The sequence below is a fragment of the Rhinolophus sinicus genome, linkage group LG17 (assembly GCF_036562045.2).
Source record: "Rhinolophus sinicus isolate RSC01 linkage group LG17, ASM3656204v1, whole genome shotgun sequence".
NCBI classification, from domain to species: domain Eukaryota; kingdom Metazoa; phylum Chordata; class Mammalia; order Chiroptera; family Rhinolophidae; genus Rhinolophus; species Rhinolophus sinicus.
In genome coordinates this window covers 13,061,508-13,084,141 of record NC_133766.1, presented here as the reverse complement: position 1 = coordinate 13,084,141, position 22,634 = coordinate 13,061,508, and the positions used below count along the sequence as shown (strand labels likewise).

At 40.8% G+C, this 22,634-nt stretch overlaps 1 protein-coding gene across 1 annotated transcript in view; it reads right to left on the bottom strand.

Moving 5' to 3' along the window:
- Positions 1-22,634, bottom strand: part of LG17H1orf21 (linkage group 17 C1orf21 homolog) — a 194,033-nt gene that overhangs the window by 75,242 nt on the left and 96,157 nt on the right. Inside the window, exon 3 of the mRNA XM_019738074.2 lies at positions 9,709-9,803. Coding sequence (XP_019593633.1) covers positions 9,709-9,803 — 95 coding nt within the window. The remainder of the gene's footprint in view (positions 1-9,708; positions 9,804-22,634) is intronic.

Genomic DNA, 22,634 nt, shown 5'->3' with positions numbered 1-22,634 from the left:
CTTGTATCCCTGTTAATACTGGGCTTATTTGCTCATAAATAAAGTCCACAAGAAGAGACACATCTCAAAGCCCAGACTCTTGGAAACATTAGGGTTTCTTCTGATGCTCTCACCTCCAGGGCATAAATGATTAATTTTGGGTGAAGTTACTTCACTGAGTTTGCCAACTGATGAGTGAAACTTATATGCTTTGGTTTTATTTTTAGCTTCACATGGGAGATAAGAGAGAAATATGAACAACCTGCAGAAAAGGCACACCACTGCATTATTGTTCCAGATAGACTAAAAACGGCAGGTGGTTGAGTCTTAGGTGGCCCTCTCAGTTGTCACTCATTTCTCCCCACTCTGCTGTTATAACTGGGCTAGTTGGGTAAAAAATGCCCATGCTTTAGCAAGATAAATAAATCCAATATCTAAAACGACCACGTGGATCACATAGAATCAAAGCTCTGAAGAAGGGCTTCTTTCTACTCTCTGTTTAAATACCAGGGTGCTGCTCTTGGGGAAGAGGCCAAAAGCCTACATCTCAGGTATTGTTTGTTTGCTGTGCTTCCCCAGGTTAAACAGGGCAAATTTCAGAGGATAAATGAAAAGCTATCCTTTACTGGCAGGAGAAGGTCAGGGGTAACTACGTTCAACAACACCTAGGTAGTACCTTGTATCCAAGGAAAGCATATTTAAAAACCATCACATTTTGCAACAATGCTGGGAAAAGGGAAGTCATTATCAACACACTCAATCTTTAGATTAGATGAGCAAAGGTCTGTTCTGTTTATTCTGCAGCTACAAACGCTGCAAGCTGGTAAATGAATGTGGCTATCTGTAAGCCAGAAATTAATGTGCTGACTAAAAAAACAGCTAAAACACACCAACTACCCAAATAAACACTTCACAACGAGCTCCATCAACCTCCCAATCCACTCATTATTCACGCCACGTTTCCGTGCTTGGCTCACACTATTCCTTCTGCCTGAAAGCCCTTTCCAAACCTCATCTGTCAATGAAAACTTGCTTTTGTTCAAGGCTCCGCGGCAGTGCCAGCTCTCTGAGACTCTCCCCGGGTCTCCCAGGCAGGGTCCACCATTCCATTCTCATGTTCCCGAAAGACTTCGGTAGGACCACTATTGGAGACCTGCAGTATATGTAGCTCTGTCCCCTTAAGTTTCCAGAGAATTACAGCTTTGCTTTGTCAATTCATATTCTCTCACTGCCCAGACAATGCCTGGCTGACAGTAAGAACTGACTACACTGAAATAGGGATTTATTCAAGAGCTATGTTGTCCCAGGATCCTAAGAGCCTGTGTTCACCTTCATATGGTCAGTTCAGTGTACTAGTATGGAAAAGAGAAAGTCAAGGCCATTTAAAATAGGATTTCAGTCATGTTCTGCTATGCCTAGCTTTGTGGATGATTATAGTAGTTGCTGCAAAAAGCACCTTCAATTCATTGGATTCTGTACTTGTTGAGTATGAACTTTTATATTGCTCTCTCTTTGTTGGAGAATGAAGTGTGCTATGATGATTTGTCTTTATTCAAGGGGGCTAGGTATTAACTCTTACTTAAAACCAGAAGAATGTTGTACCTGAACTTCGTTTCCACCGTGAAATAGCCACTAATCTCAGAAACAAACGCAGGTGTCTTTCAGTAGCAACAATAATCACTGTCATTTGTGCTGGGCTTTATGTTTACAAAGCACTTTTGTGGGCATTCTTTTATTCTCATAACATTCTGTTCCTGAATCAGGAACTTTGCTTCGGCTCAACCCTTGAAACTTAGAAGGCTGATCCGACAATCCCTCATCCTTAGAGAATTAAACTCTCCTCATGTTCTACTCCAAAACAAATTACCACAGTGCCTGAAGAATCTGTAAGACCTTGAATGTGACTGGCTCAAGGAACACAAAAGTGCTAGCTGGACAAAGGACGACTTCCAAGATCGATGAAGAGGTAGCATTCTTCCCTCCAATACCTTCTATGCCACAAAAAAACAGAATAAAAGAGAATGATACCACCAAAGCCTCTACTCACATGAGCTCTTATTCCCTTAAGAAACTGAAAAATTCAGGTAGATGGTATCTGGGATCCTGACGCTCTTTTTCTAATTATCTGGAAGAACCTGAGGATGATGTCAACATCATATGCGTGAGAGAACAGCAAGTGGCAATGAGACCCTGAGTTAGAAGCAGGGGACCTCTGCGGATGAGTCTTGTGCTAAAGTGCAATCTATGAAGCTGCTCTAGGAAGAGGTTTCTCTTGTCTAAATCAGATACTCTCAGGACCACTCTCTATCTTTTCTTTGGTTTGGGAGCCCTGAGTCCTCTAGAATTTCCCCCACCAGGAATTATCTCTCTCAAGTCCAGACCTCCCCTGACAACCCACTGCAGCCCCAGCCGGAGCTCAAATCCAAGCTGCATCTGGAAAGAAGGGAGGGAAGAGATGCTTCATAAAACTTGACTCATCTTTATCTGTAATATCAGCTTTACTCTTGGTGGTTTATTTTACCTTATTCTCAACAGTACTAGGAATGTTTTAAATGACTCAGGAAATTGGGACCACTCAAAGTCATGGTAATTTGCATTATTTAGTTTCTAAAAATAATTACTTGACCTTCCATTTGAGGACGAGCACTCAGAGGTAAACAGTCATTTCTAAGATCACAAGGAACAAGCTTTAAACAGAAAAGCCAGTTTGCTAGTATATTAGCTGCTCTATAGTCATCGGATTAGGAAACATGGTCGTATTTGTTAAAAAGAAGAGTTTAAATCAACTCTTAGAGGGTTCCTAGTTATGAGAACATCTTTAGGGGAATGTATCTATCTTAGTATGATAAACATTACTGACTCAGAGTTTGCAATGCTCACTCGCATGTTTCCTTCCTCACAGGTAGAGTCTAATAATTAGAGTGATATGGCGGTCTGGCGCACTGAGCCCTGACCTACAGTGATGAATGGAATTGCAGACTAGTTTCTGTTTTATTTCAGGCTGTCAGTCAATCAAATTCTTTGGGGGACACTAGCCCCCTATACGCAACTGTTTCAATCACAGTGTATTCTGTGGGTCAGGGCCACTTCTCAATTTTCACGAGCTGGATACCACTGCTCCAAGGAGAGCTCTCGTAGTTTCTGGAGCATTTCCTCTTATTAAATATATCTCCTAATCGCCACGTCTTCATTTCTAACTGAATGTTCTGACATTTATTGGAAATATAACATATTGGAGATAGATATGGAAGCTGTTACAAACTCAACAGGCAGAAGGAGGATGTAGTTAGGCCTAAAGCTTGATTGTACTCTCCTTTCCTGCTAAAACACATTAGAACACTCTGTGTTTCATTCTGTCATTTGATTGTACTCAGGAGCTAGAGATTTAGACAAGGGTGTTTCAGATTAGTCTTCCACTCTATGCTAAAGATGAAATCAAAAGCCCAGCCAACCAGGATACATGTCATCTGATAGAAAAGAATCTTCTCATTTAGCAAAGGTGTCTGGAAATAGCGAATCAAAAAACCATTGTAATGCATGTAAATCTAGGACATACATGCCAAAAAACAAAGACAAAAAAAATCCACCATCAAATTCGTTACGAACTCCTAAGGGAGGAAAGCTAAAGAATGACAAATGATAAGTAAGGAAAACAAGAAGTTTTAGTGTACAGTAAGAGGGATTATTTGTACAGTAAGAGGGATTATTTCAACACTAAAACTGGAATATCTTTTCCTTGTTAAGATACTTATTTTGGGGAGGCCAAGGAGACTGGATACTGCCAAGTCTGGAGTCATTTACCTTTAAATTGTTTGTATGCCAAACTGTTAACCCGTATAAGATTATTTCCTGCTTTTCACAAATGGAAACAAAACTGCAGTGAAGTCTCATGCACACACGCCGCTGCTTGGGCAGATACCACAAGGGCTGGGTCATGGGTACATGTGTTTAAATTTTAATAGATTCTGCTAAACTGCCCTCCAAGATGTTTACTGCTAGTATGTGAATACATGTTTTCCTACAACCATATCAAAATACAATATCACCAAACTTCAAATTTTTACCAGTCTTAAGAATCATGTTTTAATTTGTATTTCCCTAACTATACTAAAAGATGTATTAGGTAACGCCATGCAGACTGGTAATTAAACAAGAAAGTGAGTTAGAGCAAGGCAACATAAAAATGTATATCCCGCGGGTGCCAGAGAAATGTCCACACGTGACTTGTAGTCATCTTTTGTTATCGGTGTATAGTGCGTGTTACAATTTTAATGCAGTTTTTTCCTTTTTAAAAATGTGTATACATTTTTTTTGGCATCCTCTGTATACATCAAGCACATTATGTTATTTTAAAAACACAGATGTGCATTTCTTTTCCCATCTCTTGATGCAGAAACAAGGCTTTTCCCTTAAGTGAGGAACCACTGACCAGAGTTCCACATGTACTTCCTTCCTGCGTTATCCACGACACCCTAGTAAGGCACATCTCAGAGTCCCTGGTTTGGTTTCTTATGTGCAGTGAGCATGGAAGGACCTTGTGACATCATCGGAGCGCAGAATTTAATTTCACAGCGACCTTTTAGTACCGTGCCTTCATCAAGACTTTCAGAAGCATTTAATTTAATTTTCATGGAAACAGCTCTTTCCACACTTGTGTTTCATTGGTTTACATATAACTTAACTGAGTTACACAATGATAGTGACAGTTAACCAGTCTAAACAGGTTTGGGAACCATCGCAGCAGCTCATAGAAAACACACAATTAACCGAGGGAGCAAGAGCACAGAGGTGTTCTAGCGAGCAGCCCACAAGTCATCCAGGTGAGCATTCCTTAGGCTGCAGCCCGCATCTTTCAGAGAGAAATGTGTGAGTCTTCTAATGCAGTGAGTTGGGTGAGAGAGCGTCCACTGTACTTGTGATGTGGGACATCTTTTCATATATTTACTGCCCAATATCCTTTACTGTGAACCATCTGTTTATTTCATTTACCGATTTTCCTAATGGATTATATTTTTGTTAATGATTTACAAGTGTTCATTGTAAATCCCAGATGCCAATTCTTTGCCTTTCTCTTTTTTTTTAAGGAGGGCACAGCTGACAGTGGCCCATGCAGGGATTGAACTGGCAACCTTGGTGTTATTAGTACCATGCTCTAACCCACTGAGCTAACCGGCCCTCTTTGCCATTTATATGTCATAAAATATTTTCAGCCAGGCTCTTTCCTATCTATTCACTACTTTTTTGGTATTTATTCTATCTATAGTAGTACTTAATTTCGAGCTAATGAAATAAAGTACTTTGCTTTCTCCACAGCTTTGGCTTTCTATATCTTGTCTAAGAGAAGCTCCCTTTGCGAAGATTCTAAACATAGTTTCCTATATTTTCTTCTAATACTTTGATAATTTTGTTATTCCCAGGTTCCAGATGAGGACCTTAAAGTTCAGAAGCTTTAAAGATTTGACCAAAATTATAAAGCTAGAAACAATGAAGCCAGGACCCATATTGCTATATATCTATATATTGTGTCCAACTCACACCACCCTCCTTAAGAAGGAATTAAAGTCTGAGCGAAGTAAAGTGGAATACACGCTGTCCGGCAATGACGAAAGTTGGGATAAACACATACATCTGTATTGAGAATACATAAATGACTGACATATAAATGAGTCATCATCAGCCTCAGAAAACCTGAAGTATGATCTCTTCCACCTATAGAAACCGCGGTCCAAGAGCCTAAGTGACTGGAAGATCTAAAATACTACTAAGTCCAACTACTCTTATCCATTCATTCATTCACTCATCCATTCAAGCGAACAAAAATACATGGAACACTTAATATATTCCATGCAATGCTCTACATCCTCCTCTGTACCCCTTGCTGGGCTTCTCCACACAGGTGTTCTACAAGTTCCTACAGGTTTGCTTGCTCAAAACCAACCTCTTCACAATGTACCTTGAATTGTAGTCACTTAGGTCACAAGCCTTCTATTTGCTATCAGACAGCGAGCTTTCTGGGGTGAGATTTATGTCTGATGTGCCTGTGTGTCCTTCAGAGCACAGAACCTAAGACCCTGGCAGTACACGTGTTCTGTTGCTGAACCTATTACATTGTCGTGTGGTCACAGTGGTTTAACTTTCTCTCGTGTGAACTCCACTGTGAGATTTTTAAGGGTGGGCAAGAATGAAGAAGGAAGGAAGGAAGGAAGGAAGGAAGGAAGGAAGGAAGGAAGGAAGGAAGGAAGGAAGGAAGGAAGGAAGGACCTTGCATTTTCTTTAAACACAATCTTCTGAGTGATTTTTACCATTTCGTTGAGGTTACTAGTTATTCTCACCACCTCCCAGTCCCCTTTCCAGGGAGGTCACAATTTTAGGATTACCATTATCTCCTGATTCCTCTGTCTTCCGTTAATATCCATAATGAGCTGTCAAATCTTGTTGCTTCTATTGCAACCCAGCCCAAATCTTTTCTATTCTCCCTGCCACCACCTCGGTTCAGGCTCACTGTCTCTTGCAAAAAATATTATGAGATCCCCACACCAATCCACATTACACCTGCAGTTGCCACATAAACTTTCCCGAATCATAATCTCATTCTGCCAAGGTCTCACTGAAAACCTTCAAAGGCTCCCTTTAATCCACTGAATTAATTTCAGACCTCTCAGCAGGACACTGAGCCTCTATATATTACCCCATCTAGGTTTTGAGTCTAATTTCCCACTGCTATCCTACTGACAGCTTCTGCTCTCCCTTTCGACTCCCCAATCAAACCAGACTGTATGCTTTTTTATTAACTCTGTCTCGCGTTTTTCATCTCTGTTACTTCTGCCTGGGGCACTTTTCTTCATTCTGTCCTTCAAGGCGCATTGTAAATACAAGCTCTTTCATAAAGTGAGTCCTATACCCCGACAGACAAGAGATCTGCCTCCTCTGATATCAGCAGCTCTTGGTATTGCCTTCTTTGTTGGAATCCATCTTACCCTGTTTTATTTATAGTCATTTGGTGCTTACCTTGTGCACTGCAATTCAAGTACCTAGAGGTCAAGGTCAGTGGTTTCCTTATGTTTGTATTCTTCCGCAGAGTCTAGCACAGAGCCTTATACTCAGGGGCAATCAATAAAATATTTGTTGAACTGAACTGTCTTCTCAACTTCTCAACTTTATTGTAAGCTCCTGGTGTACGGTGAGTTGAAGTGGCCAGGGGCTCTCAATACAAGGAAGGGCCTTGTACATAACAGGTGCTCCCAACATACTTGATTTAAAAATTTCATAGTTTGAGAGCCAGATTTTCCAAAATGCATCCAACACTGGCATTAACCTAAAGTATTCATTTAGAAATCCCTCACCAATCAACATGAAAGAAAAAAGAAACATGGACTCTGACACCCTTTATTCTTTCCTCGTTTTATATGATAATGCCTAACGCTTACTAGGTGCTTATCATGTACTGCACTCAAAGTCTGAACAACCACTATGTCATTTAATCCTCACAACAGCACCGGCAAGAGACACTGCCTTTTCCTGAGTGGGAGGGTGACAGAAGTAACTTGATGCCACAGTGATCAAGTGGCAGAGCTGAGATTTGAACCCAGGGAGTTTCTGCCTCCAGAGCCCACCATTGTCTCCATTACGTCATCCTACTTTGGTGATGTCTGCTGTGCGCCCTAACTGCAACAGTTCCAGTTTAAAAACAAAAAAAGCTTTTAATAATACTTTGACCTACATCTTAAATAAAATAGTTCTTTGAAACATGAAAAACTTCTTGACTCTTAGATTACTTTAATGGATGCAAAAAATCAAGAATTGTTCAATCTATTTCATCCACCTTCCAAAGTAAGCTTCGAATTTAGGAGGCCACTTGTTTTCTCAAGCAACATCAATAGTCAATACCTGATTCTGCATCCCAAAGGACGCAGGAGGTAACAAAGATGCCATATTCCCAGATAACTGAAAATCCTTTAATTTTGGAAAGCAGTCTAGAAATCTCAGAATCAAAGATAACCATTTACTGTCATTCTCCATGCAAGTCTTTACATAGAAAACTCCTGTAGGAGGCCTGGATTCTGATTGTCTGGCAGAGTGAAGGGACGTGAGGTTGTCATAGATAATTGATCAGTAAATAAGACCAGCAATTTCTCTCTTTGAATCTCCATTCAGTCTGCAGAGAAAAGCACTAGCGCCAATTGTGGCCACTATGTTGAAAAAGAATATACTGGCACCAAGGAAGTGATCAATTACAAAACTAAGAGAGAATGAAAAACATTGAATGGGCCCTAAGTATGACGAGAACACATTGAGGAAAAACTCATAAGCTTAAAACTCATAAGCTGTAAAATCATTTCTTCCCTTAGGTTTCAGAAATACAAACAAGCAAAGCAGAGATGGACACTAGTGGTTAGATCCAAGAAATGGCTACTAGACAGACTGGTCACCGGTGTCTTTAGCCCCAAATTGAAATATTATTATTAAAATGAGTTTCATAACTCAAGCTGAAAATCTCTGATTTTTAGTAAAATAAAGTAGAAAAATGAGTATTGATGTTTTAACTACTCAGGTCTTCTATTTATCTATTGAAAGTGAAAAAAAATCATGTAAAATGTCTGATTTAACTTCCACGAGTTAGATACATTTTCTGCATCTAGGTGTTAATGTTAAAATATACCATAGGAATGATGAGTCTCTGTGACTTAAATGGTACCTTAAAACCAAATCCCAGTTTTGAAGCAATATTTTATTATAAAGTATTTTCATTCCTTTAAAATTATCTAAAATATTCAGTTGTTGATATTTCAGTATTTTGAGTTGTAGATCATATGCTCAGAAAAGAATAGAGGCAGAAGAATTAGCCCATTATGTTCATTAGTGCTTCGTGGAAAATAGCCTTAAACACTCATGAGCACTGGTTAATATTCTGCCAACTCCCTCTGCTGTAGGAGCAATCATAAAAACAAAAACAAAGTATATAACAGAAAAAGAAGTTAAAGTCAAGTGAAAATATTTTATGACATTGCAAGCTTCTTAAAAATACATTCACTCATACATGAAAAAAATGCAAATAATTAATCCCAAAATAAAATACAGAAATAATTTTGCTCCAGCACAACTGAAGAAATGCATGTTCTTAACAATTTGTAATCTCTTAAGAAATGAGCTAATACGGCAATTATTAATAACTTTTTATAGAGAAGGAACAACGAGATGGAGCATGTATATTCAGATTGTTACAATTCTCACATTAACTCAAACCCCACAATACCTTTACCACTGTGAATCTGAAATACTATTTTGATAGGAACCTACCTTGAAAGTACATTCTGTTCCTTTGAAAGGCAACTTGTGCAACATACTACATGTCCAGAATAATGAAATTTAGCCATTCACCCTGACCTGGATTAGAGTTCAAGGAGGTAAAGAAAAAGAAAAGAATAGTCCTCTCCCCATAAATCTCAATCCTACTTCCTGCTTTTTCCTTTACATTTAACCATTTTAACACACTAATAATTTTGCTATTGTTTCCCCCAAGCATTCTCTATCAAGATTAAAGACAGGCTTATTCAGAAACAAACAGGATACAGGAGTAAATGGTGCAGCTTCCAGGCAAGCTATAAATAGTAACGGCATTTTCAAGAAATCTTGTGCCAGGGTGTAAGTTGCAGTTTTAACAGTGCAGTGCAGATTTTATTACAATGGTGTCACCAAAAGGCATTGTAATATGAGAATTTTAGTTCTTACCAAGTTTTCTTGGTTTCTGGCTGCTATTTTCTGCTCCTCTTCTGCCCCATTTTTCATGTATTTGACCTCTTCCACCGGTTTGATTCTATACTCATCTGAATACCAAAAAAAAAAAAAAAAAAGACATTTTATAAATTTTTCACAATGGTAGAAAAGTGTCAGTGAGAAAAGCCCAATAGCATCATTTGTTAGACCCTTTTCCCTGTGGCTTTGATAGGTGGTTCATTGGAAACCATCTGGAAGAAGCTTAACCAGCCTCTTTTTACGAGGCGCTCTCTTCTGTTTACTCAGCACCACGGAAGCAGCTAACGAAGGTGGCTCTGGCTGGTCCTTTCACAGACAGTGGCAGAGGAAACAGAGGTTATTCTGTCTCCAAAGACTATTTGGAATATACACACTGGGACACATCAACCACATCATGGTCCAAGAGAGATTTCTCACCTTATGAACTAATATTTTCCTTATGAGAATATTAGTTCAAAATACCCGCGGCAGCAATTTTCAGCTGCATATTCACACCTTAATTTCTCTCTTTGGGAAAACAAAGTACTGCTTAAGACTATAGTTTAATTGATCAACAAATAGATACAAACAACTGGGAAAAACAATTTTTCCTATTTGTGATCCCCATATTAAACGTAGTATAGTCTGCAATTATTTCATAGGCTACACACACACACACACACACACACACACACACACACACACTTTAATCACTCTGTAAAGTCAACATGCATGAAGAGCCATAATAGGTCGGTATATCACTCAAGGCTGGAGAGCATCAGGGGCCAAGGATGGCACCTAGACTTCACAACAGCCAGAGAGAGTACAGTAAGTCCCAGCATTGCTATACATCATGGGACAAACTCAGGAAAACTTGCAGCTAAAACTCTTCTCTAGGATAGAGGTTTGGTGATGACAATGACATTTTCATCAGATTCCTGTCAACAGGATATGACTTGGGCATACTAAGGTCAAAAATAGGTGTGACTCTGAGTCATCTTTATTGGAAAAATCACAGGAATTATGGAATTAGAACATTCCATCAACCCACAAATGGCATGGAATAATGTCGATGACACGCTACCTGGAAGATGTCTAAGAGTGTATTTCAGTTCAGGAAGTTGGATTGTACTTTTTTATTGACTATGATTAATTTGATACAATGACCATATTCTTATATCATTTTTGCCTTATTATTTATAATACCTTATTGTATATAGTTTTAGGCTTTCTTATACTATCCCTTAACACACTACCCCCCAAAAAAAACATTTGTCATAGTAACATTTCTCCAAGTAATTATGCTGTTCAAATGTTTCTCAAAGTTATCATCCTTATGAAAGTAATACATTTGCATATATCCGAATAAAGCCTCCATGTTTATGGCTAAGCCAATTGTTTTTTCCACCTGACAATTCAAGATAGTTATTGCTTCTGCTTCTTCCTAAAGAAATTAGAAAGACCTGTTTGAGGTTATAGTAATGAGCCCTTCAGGAACACCAAGTCCTAAATGTACTAACAGGTTAATCAATGGTTAATCAATGGATTCTGATCCACAATTACAACACACAAGAACTTTCACATTCCAATTTGGTATTCAGAAGGGAAAAAAATGAAAGTGAATTAATAAATTGGCACATTTAATTAAAGATTATTTACTTAGAACTAGAAAAAGCACTTGTTAATAAATAAAAAAGACACTGACAAAGTATGCCTCTAATACAATTACACAGAGATAAAAATAAAGAAAAAAAATAATAGTTAAAGATGGGCCTCTTTAACTTCAATTTGAGGCATTAATATTTATAAACCATGGTTCACTGTGATAATTACTAGTATTTCACTGATCTAAATTGTGATCTTAATTACTTATGGTGAGTGTCTAATTATTTAAATATAAATTAAATACATACACACATACACACACATTTTAACACAATTCCAGTGGATCTTATTTTTTTCTCTGTAGAACCCAAATACTCACATGATAGAATGGGGAAGCATAACATTTTAGGACCTAAGCAGAACCTTCTGAAGGACCTTCTGAAAGACGGCCCTTTGCTGGCTGCAGAGCAAAAGGTCTCTTCTAGAGAGTAACCACTCTTGCCTTGGTCCCTGTTCTCTCCCATCCGCCAAGCCGCCACAGCTCACTGTAGCCACCAGCTAAGCAGCCTAATAATATTCAGTCTCCAGTCTCTTTTTATCCCTCTAGGGAAAACAACGGAATTGAAAGAAGTGGACAAGCTATTGATATTTTTCTAATATTTTTCTTCAACGAAATGGAAAAGCTGCTCACTACCTGATTTTCAAAGCAGCATTATCCCAGACACAGACTTCTTTTTTTTTTAATCAAGATAAAATCATCACCCAATTTAGAAAGAGGATAGGTTTTAGTGTGTCATTAACAACCAAGACTGGCTAACCAAGGCTGTGTTAGAGGAACACAGTATGATTGGATACAATGAAAGGCAACAAACAGCCTTGAGTGCAAGGCCAGACCTAGCATTGTTACTTACACAACACACTGCACAAAAGTCATCCTATAAAACAAAAAAAGACAGCAAGACCATTAGATAAGACACAATTTGCACAAAGCAAATACTTAAGAATGGTCTGTCAAATTTCTCAAAGGAATGAGTATGTCCATCTGGAAACAGACAACTCATCACAAATGTGTCACACATTTCCATGGCGACGCAGCTGTCAGGAATGGCACTTGCCAACGGAACTAACTCTGTGCAGACGGATGGAGCATTTCGGGTTATGACAGTGAAACCACCACTACAGAAATCCAGTTTTCCTTTCGTTTAACGCGCAGGGGGATCCATGTGGGACTTCAGCCCCCCTTAACCAAATCCTACAGTGGAGGCAATTAGCATGGCCACTGATACCTGCCCGAAGGTCTCTGCAGCCAAACAATGCGCCAGCTTGATTAAGAGGGAGAAGCAAGACCGCCTTCCTCCAGCTCCCTCACACCTGTTCACAATGTTTTTTTTCTTCCTGTTGATCTTGTCAGGTGGCTTATTAAAATGCACGTCAGAAACAGTAGGCTGACACCCCGTTCCGACCCTCCTAGTTCTCTCAGTTGCAAGCTGTGCAAGTCACAATAGATCTGGGCTAAAAGTAATGCGTTGGTGATATTTTTAGCATTTTATTCCTCAGATCACATCAGAGAGGGGCCAGGTTGTTTTTGTGGCAGCTCCATTACACTGAAGAGAGACTGTTTCCCCCACAAATCTCTGTGCCTCACTTTTGAGGTAAAGTGTATCATTATATGTGTACCTATGTATTCTTTAGGGCTAGAAGGAAGGATGTGTTGGCTGGACTTGCTTTGGGTAAGTATGGGATCATCCCCATTTTCTGGATCCCGTCAACTCTTCCATTATGGACAACGTACTGACCCTATCAGTGTTCTCGCAAGCTTTGCAGATGGAAGATCTCCTCCAAGGTCACTTTTATAATCAACAAAACTGACTTTAAGAGGAGTCGATTAGGTGGAGATGAGTGCTGGAGTGAGTTTTTAAGGCCAGAATTATAAACAAAGTTAACAGTTTTCATAAGTGTACATATGAGATGGGGAAGGAGGAAGAAAGGGAGGGGACCCCTCCGTATGCTACGCTCTGAGGTAAGAAGCGATCTATCTGACAGTTGTTTTCTAAAATGGTGAAATTTGCACCTACTTTCATACCTGCTGACTTAGCCCACATTTGATCAATGACACACATATGACAATAAATCTCATCTTTTGCAGGGCTGTTTAATTCTGAAAATTCCGTGCTAATGTCCTCATATCAAAATAGTCCAACATCTTGGGCACCTTAATGGAATGCGCTGGACCCGCCTCTTCATCCAGAATTTGCACGAAGATTATTATTCTATGGTCAGGAAAACATGAGGGCTGGGGAAAGGAGGTACAAGAAGTATTTACGAAAATAAACAAACCAATTAAAAGAAGCAAACTATCCTGCTTTAACAGCATAAACTTATTCCCCATGGGCTTTTCCCATTGAACATTCTGTCTCCCAAGTTAACTAAATCTGTGTCCCAAAATCCTGGTACAACTTCAAATTCTTGCCTCAGATCTTTATTTCCTTACTTGGTAGGATTTTTCAACAGATGAGCATTTACAGTGGCTAAGAACTTAGCTCTAGAGCCAGCATGCCTAGCCATATGACCTCAGGTATGTTGCTTATCTTTTCTGTACATTTTACAGATGAAGAAGTCTCAGTGTCTTCATCTGTAAAATGGGAATATTTATGTCACCAAGTCTCACACACAGAACCACATGAAACATAACATGAAAACAGTGCCTAGTCCATAGTAAGTGTTCAATATGTATTAGCTGGTGCTTTAGGAAACTCTGCTGGTTCTGCAGGGAACACTATTCCTAATGCACAAAAATCATTAAGGTATAATAACAAAAAACATAATGTAAACATCAACAATTATTTTAACCAAAAATGGTGACCTGTGTTAACAAATGAAGAGAGAGGAAGTGAGAAGGGGATTTGTCATCCACAATAAGCCTTTAGTATTGTTTTTACTATGTGCCTATATTACTTTAGTTAAAACAAAAAACAATTTTAGAGTTCTTCTAACCAGATGTTTGATCATTATTTAAGTGAAACCAGGGGTACAATAAAATAATGCCGCTCTAGCTCCCTTTTGTACCTTCACTCGATTCTGGACGTTGGCACAGGTCCTAGTCTGAGCCAACCAAGAGAGCACAAGAATGAGCAGGTGAAGTTCCAATTTAGCACAGGTAGAATGATTGCTTTAGAGCAAAAAGGGTGAAGACTGCTCTAAAGAAAGTAACTGTGGAAGGAAAACCCTTTTCTGGAAGGACAAAGAGGCAGGACGCTCTGGGACTATGAACGAAAGATGGATGGACGTGTTGATTGCGTCAGGAAAAGGTGGCCTTTACTTCAGAGGACTCCATCACCTCATCAGCTGTTCATGCCTCCATTAGTTTATTCATTCAGCAAACACTCATTCAACACCTGCTGTGTGCTAAGCCTGGTCTTTCTCAGGGCTCATAGATGAAGTCCATTAAGCTTGGCTTCTGTGTGCCTGTTTTTGCTTCCTCAAGTGTCTGGCACACAGAAGGTGTTGAATAAAGCCTTTTAAAAAAAAAAAAAAAGGAAGGAAGGAAGGAAGGAAGGAAGGAAGGAAGGAAGGAAGGAAGGGAGGGAAAAGGAAAGAAAGAAAGAAAGAAAGAAAGAAAGAAAGAAAGAAAGAAAGAAAGAAAGAAAGAAAGAAAGAAAGAGAAAAAAGAAAAACAGAGAGCTGATCTCAGTTCATACATAAATAAATATTTCCTCTAATGAGTGCTTCAGTCCTTTTCGTCTCTGGGGTCCTTTTTCTTTCCCCGCCACCCCCTGCTGGATTCTCCAAGGAAGGAAAAAAAATCTCAAATGGAAAATAACAATAATATTCATACCATTCTCTGGATTTTTGCAAGTACAATGGGTGTGAAGCCGCCTGTTCCAAGTCCACTTTTGGTCTGTGGATGTCCTCAGTATGAAATACTTGGCTAAACTGTATTTAGGTTTTTGAGCTAAAATTTATATTATTCCCCTATCTGGAATTTCATTCCCATTCTCTCAGTTGATTCGAAGACTATTCTTTCCCAAGTGTCACTATCTTTATAAAAAATCTTTTTTGCTCTCTCTTGGCTACAAGTAGCTCTTCTGCGTCCAAATTTCTAAAGTTCTCACTTTTCACTTCTAACACTTGCCCCAAACTCCCTTAAAGTTATTTCTTTCACATGTGATGTCATTTAGACTAATGGTAACCCGCTCCAAGCTTACGATAGAACTGCATCTTCCAAAAAATGTCTTATATTTTTAGACCCTGAGCTGGAACATTGTTGGGCCATTCTTGAGTTCAAAGATGGCTGAGCCACAGAAAATATGTCCACATGTTAGGTGAAGACTGGAATTAAGTGGCATTGCAAAGTTTTTGTAACTGTTAAGAGTTCCTTTAACCATACGCTTAACTCTAGTGAAGGCTTTGCATAAACTGCAAGTTTCTAAAAAAATATAAAACTAGTTATAGTAACATTTGTTGACTGGGAATACCATAGATAATACATAATACAAATACAAAATAATATCTATAGCTCAACAATTAGCAAAAGCTTCTTAATCACACACAAAAAAATCACTCCTTCTAAGCCCAGCTGCTTTGCACTTCAAGAAGTAACACCTTCACCTTCAATGGGGGAAGAGGTAATATCACTGGGATATCTCTTCACACCATAGCTCCTCCCCTTAATTATTTGTCTTCCTCTCCCCCAACCCTCAGTGCCTACAGATTCAGGAAACTTCATTGGTAAGAAATACTGGGATGGCACCGAGGGCCAATCCCTTTATGTCCCACTGATGACCCTCCATCAACCATTTGGAATTGGGAATTTAGCAAAATTAAAGATTTGCTTGGGAATTAAGTTACTGGTGTTTTTAACAATGAGTGCATTTAAAAGTTAAAAAACAAAACAACCAATAAACACCAATATTTGAAAGGTTTGCACTTAAAGTGCATTTTTTGCACAGAAACTACATAAGAAGATACGGTTTCATTTCCAGGTTACTCCATGGAAACCCATTTAATGTAATGTAGCTGAACTGTTTATTAAAAGCACCAACTAACTTAGTCCTAGGCCACAGGAAAACGTGGTTATGTGGTCCAGGGATGTAGAGAAAGAGAAAGGAAACACTTCCTTCTCTTTTCCTCCAGGTAAAGCTTGCACTGGGCCAACATTTAAAACAGGTGAAGTTTGTCTTTGATGTCAAAGAATGTCCTCTGCTAATCCCCAAGCCTCCAGTGCATTTTGCCGCCTTCCCAGAGCACCTCCACGCACGCTCGACTGTAAGATTCTACTAAGGCATGTTTCAAAGGCCATTGTTCAAACTTATATCATCTCAGACTTTTTGGGTGCCCAATCAAAAGATGACTCACGTTAAATTAGCAATCTCTAACTGGTGCACTACTAAGCCATGCAACATAAATAAAGGGGACAAATTGAGGCTGGATGGGTGCTATGGCAGAAAGAGGGACGTGGGGGCCACAGGTACTTGCAAGGCCAAGAAGGTCACTGCCAGGCAAGCCAATATCCCCTAGCCTTTATCCTTTGGGGGGCTGCTGAGCTTCCCGCATCTGTGGGTTGCTGCTGTTGGATCCAATTTGGAAAATGTCCAGCTATTATTCCTCCCTTCCCCCCCCTTCCTTCTTTGACACAGTTTGTAAACGGTGGAGCTGTTTGATTTCAGAGGCCACGTCACAACCTTAACCATTCTATCATTGCGCTTCTGAACTCGATCACTTCTCCTGTCGTCCTCACCTCCAAACTACAGTTTTGTGTTTCGTATTTTCACAGCAATAGGGTAGTGCCTAAAAAAACTGCTAGACCGAACAGAAGTTTGCTGCAGAGACATTAAAGTGCACAGACTAGCGACGGCTTTCATGACCTCATCATATCCAACCCTGGTTCACTTCTAAACTCTTCTGGAAAGCACTTTTGCAGTAGTCTGAGAACCTACTATGTGCGGGGCTCTGTGACAAGCAATGCAGGGGCATGGAGGGGAGGGGATGGCAGAAGCCAGGAAACAGTGCCTGAGGAAAACCAGCTGTCTTGAGGGGAAGGCTCATGCTTTGAGAACCCCCTCTGCTCCCTGGAACATACCCCTCAGCACACAGAGTGACCACATTCCACTCTGCCACAGGTCACCAGGGCTGATTCTAAATCTGGGACAACGGTATGCTCAAAGCAGAGACCCAATTGCAGCACCATATCTATCACGACCAGTTCTCTGAGTCAGGCAGCCACTTAACGATAATTACTGTACTTTCACTTATAGAAAGTGATGTTGCCCTTTCCAATGCAATAGTTATCACTAAACAATTTCTGGGGACACTGTAAAGTGCCCACTCTAAATGTTTTGAACAGTTCCTAAACAAGGCTTTGGTGCATTTGAGATCAATTCTTCTCAGCTCTTTTCAGAGTTTGTCTCAACTCAACCGAAAGAGGGAAACTAATTTCAAAATAAGGCTGTGTGATATATTAAGTTCTAAGCGTGTAAAAGTATAAGTCGTTCAAACATAAGAAGCAGGAAAATGACATTTTCAGACTTTATATTTGTAGAAAGTAGACATGGAGGTATCTGGCCCTTAGGTTTCTACTAGGGGAAGTATGAAGATTGCAATATTTGTACATATCTCCCGTTAGGACGTCTCATAAGCCAAAAACGTTACTGTCACTAACATGGTAATTCTCGGAAGCACATTTTCTCCTTAGTCACTAAATGAAAACCTCGTTTCATTGTTTATATTTGAAAACCACAGCTGGTGGTGCTGGCTCCGTTTAGTGTTGCTTCAGTGAGGTAAAACTCCTTTCAGCACACCCTCACTAATACAGGGTATTATCCTTTTCAAAAATATGCAATGACTCAAGGGGTGAAAATGGTATCTAATTTTTATATTGGTTTGATGTTTCAGAATTTACTAGCGAAACCGAACACTTATTCCATGCATTGATCATTCATTTGTACTTCTTTGCGAAGTATCTTTTCATATCCTTTGTCTTTTTTTTACTTTATTGGAGTTGTAGCATTTTTCTTACTGACTTCTAAGGGCTCTGTGTAAATGACAGCAATTTACGGACAAACTTCTGGTCCAAAAAGGTCTGGGAAAAATACCTCGATTTTAGTTCAGACATGAGGAAGTGGAAGGAACTACCTGCTTTCTGTCCTTGAATCAAGTGCTGGGCTATGCCCTGCTGTCCTTTCTGTTTCTTGCCTTCTTTCCAGCTGCAGTATTTATTGAGCATCTCCTATGTGCCAGACAATGTAGTCCTCAGTCATGGGGTTATGTCTAAGAAAAGGAAGCATCCCCTTTTCTGAAGAAGCTCATAGCCAGCGAGGGAGGAGATAAGAAAATAAGCAAGTAGTATGTAGAGTGTTTACAGAGGAGGTAACGTATCCCACTGGAGTTCTGAGGGACACTAGTGGGGGTAGAAAGGACAGGTTCAGGCAACTGGATGGTGAGTTCAAAGGCAAACAGGAGCTCCTAAAGGTCCTTCCATACAGTCAACACACAATTCCAGGGGGCACAGAGACATTTAAAGAAAAGAGGCCGATGGGTCAAATCCAGGAAGACCTGGTATGCAAGTCTGGCTGTCCTCTGAGGGGATATGGACTCCCCCACCAATGCCGTGGCACTGAAGCCACCATTACAGGCTCAGCCATCTCCTCTGGAGAGACCCCCCAACCAACTTAATCCAAGACTTTCTGCCTCTCTCTGAAAGGAGACGCAGCAAAAGGGGAACGTCCATCCTGAGAAAGACCCGTTGGTTAAGGCGGGTGAGGAAGAACACATGAAGACCGGGAAAGAGCCAGAGAGAGAAGACATGGAGAATCTCAGGAGGTGGAGTCTACCCTACAGTCACCTGGTGGGGTGCTAGTGGGGATGGGGCTGAAGAGGCAACATCTGCCAGAAACTGTTTCCTGCCTCCTCCAACAGGCATGCCTTCAACTGGGGGTGGGGGGCATCGTAACACTCAGAATAGGGAGTTGTTTGGATGGGGGGTGTGATCTGTCCTAGGGGCAAAGGGGATGCTATAGAACCTGATCCCCGCTCCTTCCCCTTCAATGGGACAGCAGTGAATCATAACGGGGGGAGCACTGCCTTTAAAGGACCTTTCCCTCCTGACCCTGGCTTTGTGACTTTCCACCTGTGTGCCGGGGATGCAGGGGTGCGAGCTCTCTGAGTGAACTGAGTGAGTTGAGGTGCGTGTGCCCAGGGGGCTATGGTCTCTTAGCGTTCTTAGGGTCTTGTGCTTGTCTTCTTAGAGGACAAGGGGCGCCTACAGCTGCAAGGATGAGAGGGTGATAAAGCTTCTCTCACACCAGCACCTTTAATAATTAAGACTGGACCCCTGCAGGCCCCATTCTTGAATAATTTCATCATTTCAGAGGCCAGACAACACACTTCCTTCATTCATTTGGGGTTCATAATTCAGTGACCATGGGATTATTATCCAGTTATTAAGGGCCCCCCAACATTCACCTTCTGACAAGATCTGACAAAAGACATACAACCAGATCCAAATCCAACCTGAATTCCTGTAGGAAGTCATATGCAATCCAGGGTCTTCTATGGGCAGGGGGTTAATTTCCATGCTATACAGTAATAATCCCCAACCGAGAAACGGGATGAGTGGCTGAGGAGCATTCAGAGCCGCTCCCAGAGAGCGCGGGCACGTGTGGTTGTTCTAACAGCAGTTGGTCAGGTTTCTCAAGAGCCCTGCTCTAACTCTGCAATAGTGCTGATTCTCCGCGCCCCGCAGAACCAACCGCTGGGGCTCTTGAAACATTGGAGACCCACTAAGTCCTCTCTGCCATTCTCAGTGGGCTTCTTGTTATCCTTGAGAACCACTCAAGATGAAAACCTGCACAGTTGTGTACCCTCTCCCTGCTTGGATGTAATCCTCGCGTCAGCCCTGTGAGGCCCATGTTATAACCCCCTTGCCACCTTTGCAGAGATCAGTCCCTGATTGGCTGCTCAAGTGGCAGTGGTGGGTCCAATGGTGGGTTCCAACCCAGGCTGGTCGGAGTCCAGGGCCGGGCTCTGAACCAGCAAGTCCGTTTTGTATTCTGTTTTGTTTGTTTTAATCACAAAGCACAGGAAGACATTTCTTTGGGAGATGATAATAGGCTTCAGGTATGAATGGACTGAAAAAGGGTTTTGGACACATTTAGAAATCACAGAGATATGAATAAAAGTGATAAAGACCTCCAACATCAGAGAAACTTATCAGACATCCCCCCCCACCCCCGCTTGTCAGAGCTCAGTGGAAGACGCCATCCGTGGGCTTTGTAAGTTAGGAGTGCGGTGAACCTTTCGTCACAATGGCGACTTGACCAGCAATGCACCTAATAGAAGAAAACTGGGTTTTCTCCAATGTATGTACCGCGACGTAATTACTGCAGGGCCTTTACACAAACTAGGTATTTTGAAAGATCACTTCATTTTGAGGCCTCTGCTATTACTACTACAAATTTGATACAGATCTTAGCGTTAAGATCAAACAATAAATCCAGGATCTCTTCCTTCACTGGCATGAGGAGGCGAAGGAAGACGAGGAAGAAAAGGAGGAGGAAGAAGACCGGGAGGAGGAAGAGGAGGGAAAGGACGAAAAAGAGGAGTGGGAAGTGGGGAGGAAGTGGTGGAAGGAGATACACAGACTATCAGATACACAGCCCTTTTAAAGTTGGGGATCCAGTTCTGAAAACTTGACATAAACAAGCCATTGAATACTCATAACGGGTCTATGAAGTAGAACCATTAATGTGTCCATCATACAGATAAGGACACTGAGGCACAGAGCATTCACTCATGTGGCTGCACCATCTAGTTAGTGAGCGGGACTGGGGCCAGGCCTGGAACCCAGGCAGCCGGACTCAGACCCCACGCTCTTATTCGAGTTTCCCACAGATGTGTAGGAAAGTGAATTTCTGATAAAAAGGGAAATTATCTTTGTATACTGGTTTCTATTACGGAGCTATTACAACATGTTATCACAACATGTATCCATCCTCTCCTGACCTTTTCAGGTCATCCATTAAAAAATTACATTATACAATAGGCTCTAAAATAAACACAGGGATAGTCTCTTCAGGGTAAACTCTAAGGCAGTAACAGCAAATATGTAGATACTGAATGGAGTGTCTCACATGCCCTGCTTTGTGTATGAAATGGACAAAATTCCACCGTCATCGAGAGGGCCTGAAATGTGAGTTGTTTTTCTAGGACTGGCAAAACATTTCTGCTGACTCATTTGTCGTCAGTCCTTCACTGCCAGCCAAGATCAATAGTGATGAGTTTGCAGTGATGGTTGATCAGGATTAGGAAATTATATGACCATGTCAGAAACTCTGCCCCACTGAGTGTGGCTGCCACAGAGTCATCCCAAATATTGAACAATTTGGCCAATGGGGTGTGTGTGTGTGTGTGCGTGTGTGTGCATGCGCGCGTTTGTACATGTACACAAACAAGTACATCTTAATGTCCAGCTGTTTGATTAATTGGGTTCTGACTTAAGTAGATTCCTGTGAAGTCAAAGATTCTCAGACAATAACCAGGACAGAGAAAAGCATTAGCAGTTGAGCATCACAGCACCCGCCTCCCAAGGCATCTCACCATCAGGCTGGATGGGCTTACTACTCTCTTTGCTCTGTTGTGACGCACGCAGTCTGGTGACAGGGTGAGGCGGTTAGTGGGAGAGCTGCAGCCTTCTGGATTCATACCAGAGAGAGCAGAGCTAATGAGTGGAGAAGAATAGATATGGCCAGTAGCAGAAAATCCCAAGTGGGCTGGGATGGAGGGGAAAGTTTTGCAGAAGATTAAATAGAGAAAGGGGGAGATTTTTGAGGCAGTCAAAAGAAAGACAGACAAAAGGTCACCAGAGTGTCAGCAAGGTAGGGATTCATGGGAATTGATTTCAGTATGTTGTGGAGTGGTTTATGAATGGGATGCCTCTTTGGGATTCTTTGATGTTATCCAATAAAAATGTAAACTGCTTTTCAATGATGTTTAGTGTTTCTTATGAACATGTGTCTACATTGAAGCTGGCTTCTGGGGGCCTGACATGATCTGGGTTATACAACCATCAGAAATAATTCAGTGGCAACAAAATCATTAACACACATAGGAAGAAACTGGATAGAGTTATGTTTCAGTCAAACTAATTCCCAAGTTTATAAGCATGGCCACTATATTTTTTAAGGGGAAAAAAAACACAGCTAAAATACAGTATGTCACGAAATAGTGTAGCTTCTCTGCTTAAGAAAAGTATTCACGACTTGACTTTCCCTGCAGATCTCATGAAAGAAATGCTCATGTTCATGAAGGAATGTCCGGAAATG